General features: G+C 42.0%; 1 protein-coding gene across 1 annotated transcript in view; it reads right to left on the bottom strand.

Annotated features, from left to right (window-relative positions):
- Positions 1-149: 149 nt before the first annotated feature.
- Positions 150-19476, bottom strand: part of phactr3a (phosphatase and actin regulator 3a) — a 37269-nt gene continuing 17942 nt past the window's right edge. The window contains exons 2-12 of the mRNA XM_078253940.1: positions 16360-16524; positions 14076-14243; positions 13241-13456; positions 11464-11692; positions 10973-11223; positions 10115-10268; positions 2467-2522; positions 2024-2085; positions 1756-1896; positions 1342-1418; positions 150-918 (exon numbers count right to left, since the gene is read on the bottom strand). Coding sequence (XP_078110066.1) covers positions 903-918; positions 1342-1418; positions 1756-1896; positions 2024-2085; positions 2467-2522; positions 10115-10268; positions 10973-11223; positions 11464-11692; positions 13241-13456; positions 14076-14243; positions 16360-16524 — 1535 coding nt within the window. The 3' untranslated portion in view covers positions 150-902. The remainder of the gene's footprint in view (positions 919-1341; positions 1419-1755; positions 1897-2023; positions 2086-2466; positions 2523-10114; positions 10269-10972; positions 11224-11463; positions 11693-13240; positions 13457-14075; positions 14244-16359; positions 16525-19476) is intronic.

Genomic DNA, 19476 nt, shown 5'->3' with positions numbered 1-19476 from the left:
ATTCTGACATGGATGTGTTATTTCTCAATGTTTGTTTTTTTTATCAGAAATGTCATGTTATTCTGATATTTGATTACATTTACGAATTCAGTAATTTCAGTGTTATTTGATAGAAAGTACAGGTAATTTTTGCCACTGTGATATTTTTAATACAAATTCCTGATTTATTCATGAAGGTTAGTTAAGTACTGAAAAATGACCAATTAAACATTTAAATTGTTAAATCTATCAATTGTTTTTAAAATAACTTTCAACCGGATTCTTGATTGAAAATAAAACTGTTTAAAAATGAGATAAGCCATTCTTAAAAAAGACCTTGTATTTTGAAGACAAGTAGTGCTTACAAAGGTATTTCTCTTTTCAGTGAAGACATTGACAGTCCCATTCAGATTGACATACAGTTAATATCAAATTCATCCCCAATACCACTTCCCCCAGACTGCACTTTGTCTTTACACAGTCCAAGTGACACATTATCAGTTAAGAAAAGGTGAAGCTGGTCACATGCACAACTTCTTCCCATTACACGGATCCACACCGCCTTGTCAAAGGAGTTCATGAAATAGTACAAAAAAAACTAAACAATGACTGAATGACAAGATTGTTTTTTTTCCTCCGCTCTCATCCTGAGAGTCAGAGGTTCCACCAGAGTCCGCTTCCACCAGCCAGCTTCCATGTGGCGACATTCAGTAGTCTCCAGGACACACTGACGCAAACATTACCGTCATCGTCTCTCCCACACCCGTGTCCTCATACGGATGATATGATAGTCGCGGGTGCTGGAAGAATGTTAAAGACACACTGAAGACGAAAAGGCTCCAGGCTCTTTAAACTTCCCACCGCTGAGCAGCTTCATAAAATTTCCAAACTCAGCATTTCTTCACAGAAGAAACTCCCTGCTTTCATGGCCGGTGGAACCTGGAGAGACAAACATGCAGGGAAACGGTGTGTAAAGGGGAAAAGTAGAAACCGTAAGAGCAGCTATGCATGCCATCGCACCCAGCTAATGCAGCTATAAATCAGTTCTGTGGGGCTATTTTTAGCACAGTCGTACTTGCATCCAGTCATCCCTCTTGTGTCACTGTTACAACTCACAACAATGACCCCGGCTTCCATAACAAGCTTAGCCAAGGACACTATTGCATTTTAATATTTCTCTCTGCTTGGCAGAGGTCAACCCCCTCCCTTCCCTTTACAAGCACTCCTATCTATCTTTAGCTCCTCGGAGCTCTCTGGATGAGCAAGGGGAGCTAAATTTAGACCGCTGCAGCCTAGAATAGAGCATGTGTGCAGTGCGTTCCCAAACACACTACAAACTGACATACACTCCAGAATACTAACCTCGTTAGATGTTTGCTTGAGGCATGCACTTCCATCTCGGTACTTTTAAACTCGTTGAGCTCTTTTCGGATTGCAGCCTGTGGTGAACAGGAAAAACAACATTAGTGCATCCCTAAGTACATCCTGAGCTATTGAGGTGCTGCAACCTCTTGACAGCAAAGTGACAGCAGCAGGAAGAGGAAAAAACAGCAGCCTAAAAAAATGAAAGAATATGGGGGATTCGGCGAGATAAGGTGATAACAGCAACATGCCATGCAAATAGTCTTGATGAGCAAAAGGGTATAGAACTTCTGGAATTTTGTAATAAGGCCTAAATGGTGAATTTGTGGCAGGTTATAAAGGTTGACATATATACAGCTGTTTTTTCTTCACTGTCTAATATTATTTATCTCTGTGTTCCACACAAATACACACCTTGTCTGCTGCTGAGAGCCGAGTCCAGGGCTTGTCTGCTCTCCTGTCGTAGTCCTGAGCTTTGGCCACCTCCACATAGTCACTGAAGCGGATCAGAATCTTTCTGTCTCGTAGTTCGTCTACTGTAGGCCGCTGGTTGAGCTGGAACACAAAAGAAATTGGCAGACATTGATAGCTGACTGCTACAAGAGTCTCCATGTGCATGCATAGCCTACAGTGGAAAGAAATCTTTAAAATATATGGAAAATACACAATCACAATGTTGTACCTTTCTGTTTAGCCGCTGTTTGATCTCCCTCCTCTCCTCTTGCTCTGTTTGGTCGTTTCTCTCTGGGGGAAAAGAAAACTTTTATCAATTAGGGTATTATTTGTATTAAATGATTAACAAAGTCATCACTTTTAATGTAATTAACTTGATGTTACATTTTATTTGTATATATAAATGTGTATGTGTATATGTGTGCGTGTGTATGTGTAAGTCATAGCAAGTTTGTCATAGTCTCTATTGAACAGGGTTCACAGTGAAGAGAAGAAATGTGCACTCATGCATTCTGCTCCTGAATAATGTACTACACTGGGCAATCCGTGCTATCATTAATGCACCATCTTGCCCTGGTTTTTGATAAGGGCTTTTACGTATATATTTTAAATTGTAAACATTAGCATTCGGGTGAGGAGACGGTAGTTTGGAGACAAAGTGTTTGAACTTACGTTTCAAGATGTTTCTACTCTCCAGCTCCTCCACATTCGGTCTCTGGCTCAGCCTCCTGCGGAGAAACACCAAAACCACGTTTTGAACCATTTTGACTTCAACTGTTGTCTCTTGTCCTATCCTCTTTAAACCGGCTGTAGTTTCTTCACTGTGCGCGTTCTTGAGAGGAATCCCCTATGTCTCCATCTCGCATCCAAACCCCGGCTGTGATGCTTCGGCAGAGGCGATCCCCACATCTGGAATAGTCAAAAAAGCGCAATTCTCTTGTTTGAGAATTCACCACCGAATTATTTTTCGATGTCAAGATGCTGCATCTCAGGTGTAGCTGCCGTATTGCCCTTACTCTACACCGCAGCAGCAGCTCGGGCACTCCTCTCTACTATCCGACAAAGACTACAGGCGCTTTTGAACTGAGTCGTGATGGGCTGCTGGTGCGCGACTCCCCTAGTTTCCCCGGTTACTGCATACATAATTTGTAGGAGGCGGAGCCTAACAGGCTCCCACTCCCGGCATCCCCAACCTCCTCCTGGGGTACACTGGGCTACTGGCACACTCATTTTTACCCACGTTGTTATTCATTTCAGTCACGTAAAACACTTTTTAAAGCACGAAAAATAATCTAATTCAAACAGGAAATAAAATACTTGATAGATTCAAAATATTACTTTGCCTATTTTATAATGTGATACAATTTCAATCTCTTCTTTGCTCTAATAACCAAGTTTCAGATTACACTTACAGTAGTGCTTTCATTTGAAGCTGTCACGTTTTCATCAAAGCATCCAAAAGGTCTCCAAAATCAAATGTTGAGTCCCCTGTGCGTGTGAACTATTGACACTTTGTATAAATAATACATGTGAGCTGCACAACATGGGCTCAGCCCCAGACAGCATGTGGCACACCCCACAGCACACCATAGGTTGAAAGGACAGAGAGGGCAGAATGCCGCCACGCAGCAGGACTCTCTTTATTTCCCCCCCTCCCGACCCAAGATAACACTGGATACTTTATAGTTCTGTCCTTTAAAAGATCAAAGTTAGGTCACATGGACTGAGACCTGGGCACCCACAAATCAGGTGGCTCAATGTGTGTGTGTAGCACTTCTAAACCCTGTTTTGTTATTCAAAGTGAGACTTACCCCAACTTAAAACCAAATCTGTGTGTCAACAGATGCCACCATCGAAACAGAAAGGCATCAGTAATAAACTGCGTTACGTAACAAGCATTTGTCCTAGATTTGTTTTCTACATTAAAACACTGGCACTGGAAACAAAGCTGGCTGCACAGACACAAAATCACACTTTTAGATATCTATACAGTAATGAGTACACGCAAGCAATCAGGTCAGTGTTAATGAATACATGTATGACTAGACATCCCGGAATAACATGAGGAATAATGCAATAGTTGACTCCCCTCTTCTGAGAAATAAGATTAAAAATGGAACACAAACACCAAGAAAGTGGTCTAGAAAAAAATCAGCATTTTGCATATAATCAGTACATTGGAGTTTGATCCATTTATTTATTTATTTTTATCTTTCTTCACTGTGAAGTTCCCCCTTTTATCAAAGTGTAGTTGTTGATCAAATCAGGCTTGTTTTTAAGGTACTTTGTCAGAATCTCATCAGGTGGGGAACAAGCTTTTGTGCATCACGACTCTTCAATAAACCAACAGAGTGTTCCCAGAGCTCTTACAGTGTTACATTTTAAACAGATGAAACAGAAAATCACTTCCAAAGCCCCAGCGAATACGACCATCCACTGTATTATTGACCTGGCTGCCGAGTTGCTTAGCAACAACACTTTTCCCTAGCAACACACTAATGGGGATTTCACTATTGCACACAGAGCTGTATGTGCTTTACAGAGAGTCTGTGGCTATTTTTAGTTTTGGTTGGCTGAATAAATCAGAGATCGCTGTCGATATGAAACACTATTTTGGTAACAACGTTTGATGTTGTTCTCTGTGAGCCACATGGATCACAAAACCATATTACTCTGTTGCTCTCAGCTGACAGAAGATGGTTTATTTGAGATAACTAATACTGTGTCTCACCCACTGCTTTCTATATCTGGGTTTAGGGTATGATTTCATAAATACGATTTTGAAAGGTATCCCCAGAATATGATGATGACGCATAAATGCCTGAGGGCATGAGGGTTTCCATTTCCCACTCAGGATGTTCCGAAACAAAATGAGTTAGAATATAAAATCTAACTATGCCAGCCATGGGAGGAATGAAAAATCCAAACTAAGGAATACAAAAGCAATGCGTGGGTGGCAGAGGCTTTCAGTCTGTTCTTTTATTTCACCTGCCAACTGTGCAAGGAGATAAATTTGGCCATTTCCAGCATTCTCCAATTAAGTACAGTATCAACCCCCCTTTATTTCTTCTGATATACAGTAACTCCCTGACAACACATTTGTGGAGAAAATGGAGATGCATTATTGAACAGTTTCATGAGCTAAGATTAGAAAAAGGGCCACAGCACAAGTGCTTGGCTGGGAGTCTCTAAAGATAGAAAGGTCATCTATCACTGACACAACGGACAGACAAGGTGTCATCCATTTTCTGCTTGATCAACATCAAATGTAACATTAGGTTTTCATTGTGAGCTGCAGATAGGATGGGAAAAAAGAGCAGATTGAATCTATGGCGGGATAGTGTGGGAGTGTGGGATGGATTGTATTGTCATTCATTCTGAATGCCCAGGGGAAATGAGCTTTTGTCCTCTGACCATTTTGAGCTATATTTAGCCAGGAATTCCTTCCAAAATGCTGCAGTATGCCTTCAATGTACCCATATACTGTACTGTAGGATGAAAAGGCATTTTCTTGCATTTGCTTGACACTGTAGGTGAAGAAATGATATTATAAATCAGTTATTTTAAACCTCAGGCTTTACAGATAATAACTCCAGACAAAGCAACAAACTTGAACAGATGCCAAAAGCCTTTTACACGTGCATACGTTTAACACAGCCTTTACAATCCTGGAGCAGGTTTTTTTTTTTTTAGCAAAGTCAGCATGAAGCACACAAATAAAGCTTAAGAATCCTTGTTGATCCTCCTGAGATCAATATTTTATTCTGTATTATTCTGACATTTAAACAGCTATAAATCAAAACGATTGGTTCAAGATCAGTTGAACCTGGTGCTGTGTAGAACTATGTCTTTATGTAACAAGCAGCTGTGGAACCCGTCTTCAAACCAGATCCGGCTGGCTCTTATGCAAGCTACAGTCGTGCTCCATCCTCACCTTTTTATAAGCTGTTTGCTTGTGAACAAATAACAATAAAATATGCTCTTCCAGTGAATCTAAGAATACATCAGAAGGGCAGTATTCTTACTTGTCTCACAGACAGATGATAGATCTTGTTCTCTGAAAAGTGTGGGTGGCACTCTGTGCCTGGCTGCGAGTTATTGCACAGCAGGTTATGTAATGCTGTGGCATGCCCCTGTTTGATATGCTGGTGTTAAAGAACCTGGGTCTTGTGACACATTCACACACGAGACTGCTGCCCTCAGTCTTTGCACATTCATTTCTCAGGTGTATTAGAAAAGCCAGTTGTTCTATTCATGTCCTGGCAGGGGAGCACATCATCAACATCAGTGGTACATCTTGCACAGAGAGATTTCCTGGAAGCAGGGTCTGTCTGCGATCGTTGCATTACAGAAATGACTGTTGTTGCTTTTGAGAGCTAGTTGTTGCACCAAAGGACTTCTAGGACTTTACTCCATTTGGCCACCTCACTGGTTTGAATAGATATACCATTTCCCCATATTGGAATCTTCTTAGTTTTAGTGGTTAAGTGCTATTCTGGAATATAATAAAAATGCTTCCCAGTAGAAGGATTGGCACTGAGTACACTTATGGTGTAATATCATCGTATAAATCAGTGCCCAAGCTGCAACTTCCAGGCCTGAAATGTAAAGCCAATAGGGAAGTACCTTAAACCTGCATTTTATCTAATTTCAAGCAGGGGGTGACTTCACTTGCTCCAAAAAAGGTCATAGAAGTCAATGGGAAAATGACCCTACTTCTCACTTGATGTATAACCTCAGTAAACAAGTTTATGGTCTCAATCACAAGTTTTAAGTATTCAATACATGATCATTTTGTAAATTATGGTCCCAGTTATTTTAAAATAGACAATAAAGCAGTGCATGATTTAGGGCGGGGCTACACGCCGACCTGTCAATCAGGACAGAGGCTTTGCAATGCTTATTCATGGCGCTACATTAAAATACCCTTTAACTTGTTTTGGGTGTTTTCGTCTTAAACTTTGACCATCTCCCTGTGTGTTTTCTTTTCATCAAAGTTAATTGGAACATTTTGGTTGCCTAAAAATGTCTTGTTCAGCATTTTGTACCAAAGCTAGCGCTACAGTTAGCTGGTAACTTAAGGGAAACTTTGCCGATTTTCAACCAGCTTGGTCTGTGTACAGCCATACATGCAAATGAATAGCGCCACTGCCTGGAGGTCCCTGTTTACCTGCCCGCAAAACTCCGCTTGATGACTCGCATCAGCCGGTTGAAATTAGGTGACTTAAGCGTTTAGCGCAGCGCCATTGAAACCGTACACAACATTTGCTTAGATAGATAGAATGCGGAACAAATACTAACAATTGGGACTTTTAGACAAAAGGAGAAAATACATACTGCAAGTAGCCTAAGTAAGTACTTGTACTGTATTTTGTAAGTACTGGGTACTTACAGTGTACTTTGGAGGAAAGGAGAAATTACTTATATCGTAAGTACTGGGTACCTACAGGGTACCTCTTAAATAATTATGATATAACGTATTTCACAATTGTGATGTGCTACCAAAACAATAATATACAAAATAATATACTAATGATAAAGTATAGTAAAAACGTTTTTTTTTTCTGCCCTTGTCATAGAAGTTGTGACAATAATTTATTACAGGTGTGCCTTCGGCAGGCAAGATACACCCACACTCCAGGGACTTATCATACATATGTCGTCTACTATATAGAAAAATAATGAGCCGGGAACTTTCAAAATTGGTGCATACTTTTGAAAATAACCTCCTAGCAGACATGTTCATCCAGAACTGCAGCAGCTCCTATCTGGAAGCTGGAGTAGAAAACACTTACCTTTCTCAAGTGCACAGCTATGAAAGACGCTTATTGTCATCCAAGGACAAAAACATAATTCAGTAATAATGCAGTTACAACAAAGTATGCGCTGTTCTCTTCTTCTGGTTTCTGATTATCCACTGTTCTCCTGTACTTACAGTGTCTTACCCTGTAAAATCCAGGGCGCGGGCTAGATTACGAAGGAGCCACTGTTCTCCTGTACTTACTCACTTATTTACACAAACAACAAGCAATATGCCGTTCATCTATTGTTGCTTTTACTTAGAGTACACAATTAACAAGGCATTTGGGTGAATATAAAAGGTTTTTATTATATTCTCTACATTAAACTGTTATGCTATTTCTTAATGACTATAATTTATTACCATTAAATATTTCTTTTCTGTCTTTTGGGGTAGTTTTGTTGCTCTTTTCCGCTTTTGGCCATAATAAAAAAAAGAACACATGAATAATTTTAGTTTTCAGATGTGATTTCCCAAACACTACTTCATAGTACATTATGTTGCTGCTTCACAAATTACTATTTACATAAGACACATCAAATGTATCTATGCAATTGGAAAGTGTTGCTAATGTTACTATGAGGAAAACACCCAGCTAGCAGGGAGGCAAAACAACTGAGCCTAGCTTACTCGTAAAGTGCAGTAAAGTTTACTTTAAATTGATTTAGCCTACACATTAAACAATAAAGTAAATATCCACACCTGCTGCAGCGAGGAGTCTTTTTATTTACAGTGTTTTATAGCGGCTGGGATGAGGATCAGCACCTCTAAATCGGAGGCCATGGTTCTCAGCAGGAAACCGATGGAGTGCCTTCTCCAGGTAGGGAATGAGTCCTTACCCCAAGTGAAGGAGTTCAAGTACCTTGGGGTCTTGTTCGCGAGTGAGGGGACAATGGAGCGGGAGATTGGTCGGAGAATCGGCACAGCAGGTGCGGTATTACATTCAATTTATCGCACCGTTGTACGAAAAGAGAGCTGAGCCAGAAGGCAAAGCTCTCAATCTACCGGTCAGTTTTTGTTCCTACCCTCACCTATGGTCATGAAGGCTGGGTCATGACCGAAAGAACAAGATCCAGGGTACAAGCGGCGAAATGGGTTTCCTCAGGAGGGTAGCTGGCGTCTCCCTTAGAGATAGGGTGAGAAGCTCAGTTATCCGTGAGGAGCTCGGAGTAGAGCCGCTGCTCTGCTGCGTCGAAAGAGCCAGTTGAGGTGGTTCGGGCATCTGGTAAGGATGCCCCCTGAGCGCCTCCCTAGGGAGGTGTTCCAGGCACGTCCAGCTGGGAGGAGGCCTCGGGGAGACCCAGGACTAGGTGGAGGGATTATATCTCTAACCTGGCCTGGGAACGCCTCGGGGATCCCCCAGTCGGAGCTGGTTAATGTGGCCCGGGAAAGGGAAGTTTGGGGGTCCCCTGCTGGAGCTGCTACCCCGCGACCCGACCCGGATAAGCGGATGAAGATGGATGGATGGATGGATGGATGGTGTTTTATATCTTCGAGGCTACAGTAGGCAAAAAGTCATTTCTCATTTCCTCTAAAATACACCCAAAAGTACCCCCAAGAAGGCTACCCAGTAATTATTAAAATACTATAATACAGTAATTCATTTCTCCTTTCCTCTAAAAGTCCCAACTGTTACTCCCTTGTTCCTCTGTACCTAGATTTAAAGTGTTCATATTATGCTCATTTTCAGGTTCATAATTGTATTTAGAGGTTATATCAGAATAGGTTTACATGGTTTAATTTTCAAAAAACACCATATTTTTGTTGTATTCCACATTGCTGCAGCTCCTCTTTTTACCCTGTGTGTTGAGCTCTCTGTTTTAGCTACAGAGTGAGACATCTCACTTCTGTTCCATCTTTGTTGGGAGTCGCACATGCGCAGTAGCTAGGTAAGGATAACTAGCCAGTCAGAAGCAGAGTATGAGGGCGTGCCATGCTAGCAGCTAGGCGAGCATTATAACGTGCGTTACAAAGTGACGTAGGTTCGTTACGGAAGTAAAGGCTGGACTACAATAGAGCTATTTGGAGCAGTTTGTGAACAGTGTTTTCTCTGGAAGATGGTAAGTCCCTTTGGGGTGGACTTTGGGCTTTTTCACTTTGTAAACCTATAACATGCACAATAAAGCCAAAAAGCATAATATGAGCACTTTAAGTACCATTAGAAACCAGTAGGTATTTTATATGTACTGATTCATACAACGATATTACACAGTAAGTTAAGAGGACTTACCCGGTAGGTGTCGGGTTATTACCTTATTACCTATATTATAAAGTGTTACAGATTGTTTTTATCGAAGAAGTAATTAAGCATACAGGTTTAGCCTGCAACAAGGATTGCCCAGATCTGTCATGTGTTGGCATTGTTGCACCATGAATAAACGGGAAATCATTAACTAACTGCAGAGTAATAATAAAGGATATTTAAGCAAGGACATAACACATAAAACATACAACAAAATTTCATAATTATAACACTAATACTCAGTATGTATGCAATGTAGAGAACATTTCCTTTCTTACTTTGCAAGTTTCATCTCAATCTGCTGGCGAATTTCCTGTCGCTCCTGGTCGCTCCTGGCTGGGAAGATATTCCTGTCTTCCAACTCCTGCTTGCTGGGTCTGTTTCGTAGTTTGACAGTTAGCAACTCCTTCCTTAGCCTGCGAGGAAGTGTGCCTACAACCATGCATACACGCATTAACACACAGGAAACTCTAACTTATTATCTTTCTTTGTATACTCTTTGTAAGAATCACAGTGTTTTCATTTTCATATCTTAACTATATGGAAAATCATATTGTAATTGAATTAAGCCTTCCAAACCCTTATCCCCAAAATGCCCATGACCACTTAATGTCAGCAAACATCCACGCCAAGTGACTGCTGCAGTACAGAGCAAAAACAATAGAAAACGCATCTCTGTCCAGACGGTTCCAACTGCAACAAATTGTATCTGAAATAAAACAATGACTTTATGTGTTAAATCAGCATTAACTGATCCTGTTAGCCACTTTATAATGTTAGGGTGAAATTGTAAGCATCAGTTGCCTATTCACGAACCCAGCAGCCATAGAGCAACATTAACATTTAGTTGGAGTTGAGTTTTGAGCCACCTGACAAATGTAAGGCCAATATTTACTGTCATTTTAGCTCTGATAGGATCACTGGTTGGTCTCGTGACAAAACAGTGCAGTAAGACAAGGATGGGGTGCTCCCAGTATAAATGTGAGCACATTAAAATGTAAGCGTCCCATCTAACCTCATAGCCATTGTTTCATTTTAAATCCAATATGTACAGTGCAGAACCAAAACAAAAACAAAAAATGTGGAAATGCTTACAGACTGCATTGTAAATCAGACTTTTAAGCTCTTCAACCCACCAGAGATGACGGAGTCATTCCAGCCCTCCAAGTCGGTGGGCAGGCCTGAGGCGTTTGAGAAGCATTGGTCCAGCCGCACATTCTCCTTATTCTCTTCTGCCTCCTTTTTGGGCCAGTCGGACCCTCCACCTCCCACACAGCCGCCTCCGAAAGGTGATGTGTGTTGGTTCTCGGAGCTGCAGGAGCGAGAGAGCCGTCCGTCTGAACACCACAGCCTTGGGGGTGAGGCCTGCTCATACCCTTCATGGACACTGAGGGGACGCAGGGAGGAGGGAAAATATAGGATGAATGTTGATAGCAGTGGAAGGATAACATCTGGAATTTAAATATTTTAAGGGTGTCATTTCACAAAACAAGACTTACTCTATTCAGGGAAATATTTTAACAAATGGCTATATTGTCAGAAATGTAACATTTGTTAGCAAACATCATTATAGTCACCAAAGCCAGCATTAGCTTTAACACCAGTAGGACTGAACAGGAGGACTCACATCTCGTGTCTGTTCTTGGAAGCGAAGGCTCTCTGCAGTTCCTCCATAATGCAGCTAGGGGGCATGGGAGGGTGCATCATATTGCCTATATGTGGGGACCCTGAGATGTTGGCCATGGGCCCTCGTAGTGGCAGTGTCATTGAAGCTATGCTTTCTGTGGCCCTGGGTGGAGGCTCCTTGGGGAGGTAGGAGTTGGGCAGGTGACTGGGGAGCGACACAGGGCCTGAATCTGAAAGGGAGGGATGACCAGATAAACACTGGAGGTTAATTAACTAAATCTCTTTTTTCTTTCATTTTCTTATCCTTATATCCGTCTGCAGGCTCATAGGGGCTGGAGTTTATCTTACTGATACTTAGCTGAAGTTTGGGAAACACATATACATCTCTACTTGGAAATGTAGACTCCCCAGTACACTAGACTTGCACATATGTTTAATATGAGAGGACAATTGAACATCTGGAGGGAAAATGTGAACACAGGAAAAAAAACTCCACAACTTTTCTTGCTAAGAAAAAAGAGAGAAAACTACTTGCCATCTGCAGTCTCATATAAATAACTGTTGTTGTGGCCCAAAGAGGTCAAATTATCCAATATTTCACACAACAAAAACAAAGCTAGGAGAAAGGTGGGGCGCTTTGGTAGCTCACCTTGTTGAGTGTGCGCCCCATATACTAAGGCTCAGTCCTTATCGCAGCGGCCCGGGGTTCGATGGGAGGGGTTCGTTCCCCTCCCATTGATCATTAGCCTGGTTGACACCAGACCCTTCTCAGGCCCTGTTTACACGAATACGCTAGCGGGTGAAAACGACAAAATATTTTATCAGATGTGCTATTCATTAGCGACGGCATTTGGGGCTTAAAAACGCAAAAAAGTGAAACCACCCTCCAGAGTGGAAATCTTAAAAACGCTCTTAGATGCGTTACCGTCTAAAGGGTCAAAACGCACTGTGCGAGTACGTGTGTGTGTGTGTGTGTGTGTGTGTGTGTGTGTGTGTGTGTGTGTGTGCGCACCGTGTGTGTGTGCACCGTGTGTCTGCCGAGCAATAACTCCACCTCCTTGTCTGTCCAGACAAAATTGTCAGCTTTTGTTGTTCCCTTCGCGCTACTAGGGAGAGGAGAGGGAGAGAGGAGGAGGAGAGGGAGACAAGTAGAAGGAAGGTTCTATGCAGGCGCGCAGACTTGGTGGATCGCATTTCACACATCTTTGCGTCACCATATGCGAGCAGATTTCCCCCCCATAACGCATGTCTAAACGCGGAATAAAAAGTGAGAACGCAACGCCACTTTTGCGTTTTCTCTTCAGATCGTTTCCGTCTAAGCATAGCCTCAATTGTAACTGAGAGTGGGTCTGGGCAAGCTTCATTCACAGCCCATTTCCAAAGGGGCGTCACCAACGGACGCCGCTCAAATGCCTCTGGGTGCAATTGGATAGTCCTTCATCCAATCAAACGATCCAGGTGACGTAGCAGCTACAGCATCAACGGGTTGCTACGCTTCGGTGGCTGTTATGTTGAATGTAAACAAAAAGCTGCTTGCCATTGCTGTGCTATCATCATCGTGTAGAGCCCGCCTCAATAGTTGTGATTGGTGCCTCGATTTGGAAAAATTGGAAATGGGCTTGAATGGGCTCTTGGCCAGAGCAGAGCAAATCTGACTTGCAGAGCAAATCTCAAATTTGCCGGAAGTTCGTCAGGTTTTTCCCAGGCTAATTGATCATCTCAGGACCCCTCAGATTCATGTTATATGAGATACAGTCACCATTCCTCACAGCACTCACCATCTCCAGTACTCAGCTGGGGAAAAGGTTTCGGAGCTACTTGTGGTGGGGACGTTCCTGAAGGAATCTCTTCCTCTGGTCTTTCTTCCATCCTTTCTCCCACGTCCTGCAGCCCCTCAGGTAAATCCCCGGCAGGGTGCACTTCCTCACCACCCTCGTCCTCTGGTAGTAGTACATTCTCCTCCACCCGTTCACAGTCCTGGAGAGGGGCAGCTACTGAAGTATATTAATGAAGGGGGGGAAAAAAACATTTAAAATTCAGGTAAAATTAGTTTTGCTGTAACATTTTGCCGAGTTGTATAGGCTCTACTGATAGCATTATCTACAATGACCAACTATACTGGAATTAACTGTATTGTTCTGGTTTTGTACATACAAATACGCATATTGGACCTCTTATGGCAGATGAGAGTGGAGGCATAGAACGTCATTTAATTGTCTTTGCTGCCCTCTAATGGTACATGTGTAGGGACACACTGATAGAATTGACACACAAATGTCTCAGTTTCATCAAGCAATAGCTTTGTGGATTACATACAAAATAATACAATACAAAATAAGTTAAACCTTTACTTAGGATACATACATATAGCACTAATTAAATGATATCATAACACCAACCACTTTTGTTGTAAGAAAACAGTCCAAATCTCTCCTCGCCTTCATTCAGATTGGTTTCACAGCAATTTTATACTGCACACTCTCATATTGATCTACTATAAAGCTGAGAAAATCACACCCAGCCACTTTAAAAACCCAATTTTCCCCTCATCTGTTGCAGATCTATAATGTCCATTGATTAGTTGACTCTGAGTAATGTGAGGGATTGTCCTACCTGGAGGGGGAAGCTCCTCTTCAGGACCAAGGTATTCCACACTACTGACTGTGAAGTTTGGGTTCAAAGGTCCCCCGAATCCTCCAAGCAGGACTGCACCATCTGAGCAGCAGCCCTGGGTGGGGGAGTTTGGGTCGTGGCATAGAAGACTGCTTGATAATGCTACATCTGTGAGAGGATATGACGGGAGAAGTATGTCATGATTCTTGTGTTATGGAAAAACAAAACTATGTGACATTCATATGAATCATCTGAAGTAATTAATGCATTCCTCCTGTTGCTTAATCTCTTCCATTTCTACTTGTCTCTTTTCAGACGGCTGATCTATGAAACAGCATTTTGAGACCATCTTACTTGATGTGAGTATTGCCTGTTACATTGTGTAGTTTAAACCAATATAATTAGGTTGGTTTGAGGATTTATTTTCACCTTGTGCCCAATGAGATAGAAATTACAATAAAAAAACAAAAAAACTTTCCAAACATAGATATAATGTGAATGAAAATGAATATATATATTTTTGTTAAATAAATGTATATTATCTGAGGGGGAAATTAACTGATGAAAAGGCAGGTCCAGCTACTGGGGGGACGGACTGAGATACACTGTAACAGACCTCTGATGTGACCAACCTAGTCTATATCGACGACGTTTCATTTACGTGATTGTTCCGGTTCCGCCGGATGTCCCTCATTTTCGGCCGGATGTCCCTCACCTTCCGCTTTCTTTGTGTTGGAATTATGAACTCCAGTCGATTCGTGAAACATGGTCCGAGCTAGAACCGATTTATCTTTTTTTTTTGAGTAAAATTCTCATCACACCCTTAACAGCGATTTTAATCCCAGAGCTCGCCTCCCTACGTGAACACGTTCCACCAAAACAAGTTCCTTCCCGAAGCTATTTTGCAGCGGCACCGTACCTGCGTCCGGTGCTTCGTGCCGCCCATGATGATTGTGATTGGTTTAAAGAAATGCCAGTAAACCAGAGCACGTTTTTCTCCTATCCCGGAATGCTGTGTGAACTAGCCAGACCTTACTCCGCGGCGCTGTGGAGGAAGGTCTGGCAATGCGAGACTACCATTTCCCTAAATGACATTCACTCTTTCTGTCACCTTGATTCAATAACACTCTCCATTACAGCAAGAGCATCACATTTAGCCACGTGTTCAGCAAATATAATGCTTGGCATACTCTAGATACCTGCTATGCCTGCTTTTAAAAGCAAGCGCACAAGGTGACTAAAGTTATCAACTTTCAGTGGAATTGTATCATGACGATCTGATCTTATCGTGTAATCATTTTACAAAAAAATCAGTTGTCCAAATTAATGATTGGAAGAGAACTGTAAATGAAGATTAGCCTGAGCTTGTGTCTCTTATGTGTTACCATTATATATATGAGTCACAAAACAAACGGTTTTCCGAAAAATAAATACCAGGCAACATTTGAAAAATGAAGGTGTTTCCAGAACACTCAGACTCCTGTAACCATTAGGATGAAAAAATGAAAAATCATTGAATGACATTTTTTTTTTTATTATTTTCAAACCCGTTTTCCAAATTGGGATACTGTTTTCTAATCTGAACAAAGATGGTAGCTGGAAATCACATACTTTGTACATGTTCATGCTCAATTTGTACAACATGAACCAAACGTTAAGCATTTAATGCTTTTCCTCGTCAAAAAAGCCCAATATTCGTCCGAATCCGAAGCCGAATCCTGGACTCGGTGCAGCCCTGGTTCATATTGTTTCTTGTTTTGTACAAAAAGAGCAAGGACATATGTAATTTCGACTGGAAATAGTCGTAACTTGGGAAACAGGTCAAAAATCTTTTTAATCATTTAGTAGAAAAAATTGCACGCTTAACTCTTGTGACTGAAATGTAATGGTAATACAATACATGATAGGCACACACTTAGGCTATGTCAGATAAGTCAGTAAGCCAACAAACACTGTTTGATTGTTTCTTCTCAAGCTTTTTAAATGTGCTCAATAACCAAGTTAAAATGTATAAAACTCTTCCTGGTGTCATTAAAGATTGATGGGGACTGACTTCATTCAAACAGTTGGAGCATGACTTGCTACATCTTTTCACCAACACCCTCTCATTATCTCTTCCTAACCTCATTCATTAGAGGAGATAAGGAGAAATGTGAATTTGAATGTGTGTGTGTGTGTGTGTGTGTGTGTGTGTGTGTGTGTGTGTGTGTGTGTGTGTGTGTGTGTACCAGGAAATCTACAGCCACCCTCTACCATCACTTCACCCACCCATCCAGCACTGTACCTGTGGAACTCTGCTTTAGCTTCTCATTTTTCTTTTTCCTCCACTTCCAGGGCTTGAAGATGCGTCCCAGGGTGGCCAGCTTGCTGTTACGTCGGATGGGTGGAGTGTGGACCCCGGACACCAGACAACCAGTCCTCAGCACCCTCTGCTGGTCCATCAACTCTACTGCAGTGACAGTGGAGTTGGAGAAGAAGTGCAAGAGTTGTTGCAGGAGGATGAAATGGGGTAAGGAAAGAGTGGGAGTGGGTGTGTAGAGGAGAAGGAACAAAAGCAGATAGTGAAGGCAAAGAGAGGGCGAAGGGGAAAGGAAGTATGGAGGTCGGGACACAGGGATGAAGAAAAAAAAAGAAAACGTGCAAAAGTAGGTGAGAGGAGACAGAGAGAGAGGGAGGGAGAGAAACCAGAGCACATTAGTATGCTCACCTTACTGAATAAACCATGATGGACTCCAAGTGCTGTGAACAGATTGAATTAGAAAGACTAATTTGATCAAGGCACACTCCATTACGACTGTTATTTCCCTGCGAATCCCCTCCCTCTGGATCATACGTCACGTATTAAAATAAATATCTCTCACAGTCCAAATTTGGAGGGAACATGGGAGCACACAGACAGTCTCATGACGCTACAAAATATGCATTTCCCCAGAGATCAACAGGTGTGTGTAAGCATCATGCTTTCCCAGAAACAGCATTAGACTTGGCTTCCTGGTAAAGCAGGGCAGATTGTTTTATTGTGCCAACCTTTTTTTTTCTTCTAATATACCACTCCTCTGCTACATGTACAGTACATGTTCTCTGTCCTAGTTCTCACAAGACATGGCTCCCCAAGTGATCAGTGTCAGGAGTTGCAAATATGTTCCATAATGCCACAAAGCAGGGAGAAACATGAGTAGCATGCAGTGTATTTTTATAATTTCATCCCACAAAGCCATGATGATATGTATGTGTTTATGTCTACACTGTGCTTATGTCTGAGGATGACTGAACCACATGTTGTCATGTTCATGTTATGTTTTGCATGCAGACAAGTATTTTCTTTCCTTTTTTGGAATCCCACCTAGCTCCCAAAGTGCTTGCTGATCTTCCAGGAGTACACATAAAATTATTTTTTTTAAAGTACACAGCAACTTAAAAGCACACACGAGGCAGTAGCCCAACATACTGTAAACATCAGAAAATAAGTGAGCTGATTTTGCAAATGAAAGGTTTAACAATGAAAATGATACATATAAAACAAAAAATTGCTGCTGGGTTGTAGTCACAATGAGTGCCAAGAAGGAGGAAATGTACAATACATTCCATGTATGTAAGAGCTTCATGCGTCAATGTGACACAAATGCAGCTATAGCTGCCTTAAGGTGGCTGATATCTTTGTTCAAATATTCAGCTGAGGAGGAGGCACGTATTTATGGTGGGGGAGGTTGGGAAGAAGAAGAAATTGGGGAGGGGGATGTAGAGGGGCTCAGGGTGTGATGTGGAGTATACAGTGATGGAGGAGAGAATACAGCTGACTCCTTTTCCTGCCTTTTTGCATTCCCTTCATTTTGCCCTGAAGCACATGGGTAGGGAGTAGAAAGAGGATGGTGGTGGTGCTTTGGGGAGGAGAGAATAGCATAAGAGGAAAAACAGGAAAGGAGAGAAAAAATAGTAATTAAGAGGAAAGGAGAGAAGAAACAAGGACAAGGGAGAAAAGAAAAGGAACGCTGATGGCTAAAAGAAAAGGAAGTTTAAAACAAGGAAAGGATATCCAAGAAAGAAGAGGAGAGAAGATGAAAAAAAACGAGAGAAGAGGAAAGAAAATGCAGTGGCTAGAAGAAAAAGGGTGGGAGAAACAAGGAGATTAAAGGACAGGAAAAATAAAGAAACGGAAAAGGAATGGCAGAAAACAGGAGGAGAAGTAAAGTAGAATAGATGAGATGAAAGGAGTTAATTTCCAGTTTAATATTTGACCCTAAGAGTACCTTGAAACAGGTCAGTTGACCATGCACACCCCTCTCACAGTGTCATCATCACTACTGTCACACATGCAGAATCCAGGTCAAGCTTGAAGGAAATGCACCCAGTCGTGCAGAGAAAAAAGCTTAAGAGAAGAAGAGGGGGAGCAGGAGGGGTAGATGCGTTGTGTCTGTGTGAGAGGCAGAGTGTGCGTGGAGAAAAAAGAAAAGGGAGAGGAGGTGGGGTCAGGCCCGCTGCTGTTGCCATAGCTACCACATCCACATCCAGATGCTGCCGCAGCAGTGGGAGCCAGCGGGAGGAGCAAGTCAGTCTGTAGCTTAGAGGAGAGGAGGAGAGCAGAGTAGCCCCCTACACAGACAACTGCCTGCCACATCTAAAGCCAGTGGCAGCACCCTGTGCATTATGGGTAAGGGGTGAAGCCACATGGAGGACGGGATCTGTCTGCATTTTTGAAAAAGGAAAGGCGATAGGAGGGGGGAGGAGGAGAGAAAGGGGATTCCAGGGAGAAGAGGCGAGAAGGAGGGATAGGAGGGGGCTGTTGCTATACGGAAGAGCTTGCAGGAGAATCTGGGCTCGTCCAATCATGGAGCAGCTATTTATAATGCATATCAAGTAACTCTTCATTTTTCATAGAAGGGGTGGTTGTTAAGATACAATGACAGGAGCACAGGAATTAGGTGAAAAAACATGCATGCACATTTATTTTATCCGCCAGATGAGGATGTATCAAAATGTGTGTCACATAAGCATGAATGAACTACACTCACCATGTGGCGATGATGTGCGATTCTAATTAATATGCTAACGCAAATAGGATGTATTAAATCCTAATTAATTAATTAAATGTGTCACGTGATGCAGTAGACCAATAGCCATTCGCTGTATGCCCATAGTCCTCTCCAACTAGTCTCCACACACTGTAATTCCAATCAGGTGATGGTGTCACAGCTTTACACAAGTTAAAGGATTAAATTCCCAGTAGAAAATGAATATAATTCATAAACAAGCTCAGGGGTGCAGACAAATATAAACTTTGAATGCTACACTCCATTCTGCATTAATGTAGTGTGAAATGATTTAAGAGTGGAATAAAGTAGGCAATATGATAATGTGACTTGGCAAGAAGACTACATCAGAGTGTGCTTGTGTGCCACCAGGG

This window comes from Sander vitreus, chromosome 7 (genome assembly GCF_031162955.1).
Source record: "Sander vitreus isolate 19-12246 chromosome 7, sanVit1, whole genome shotgun sequence".
Taxonomy (NCBI): domain Eukaryota; kingdom Metazoa; phylum Chordata; class Actinopteri; order Perciformes; family Percidae; genus Sander; species Sander vitreus.
This window is presented reverse-complemented; position numbering and strand designations above follow the sequence as displayed.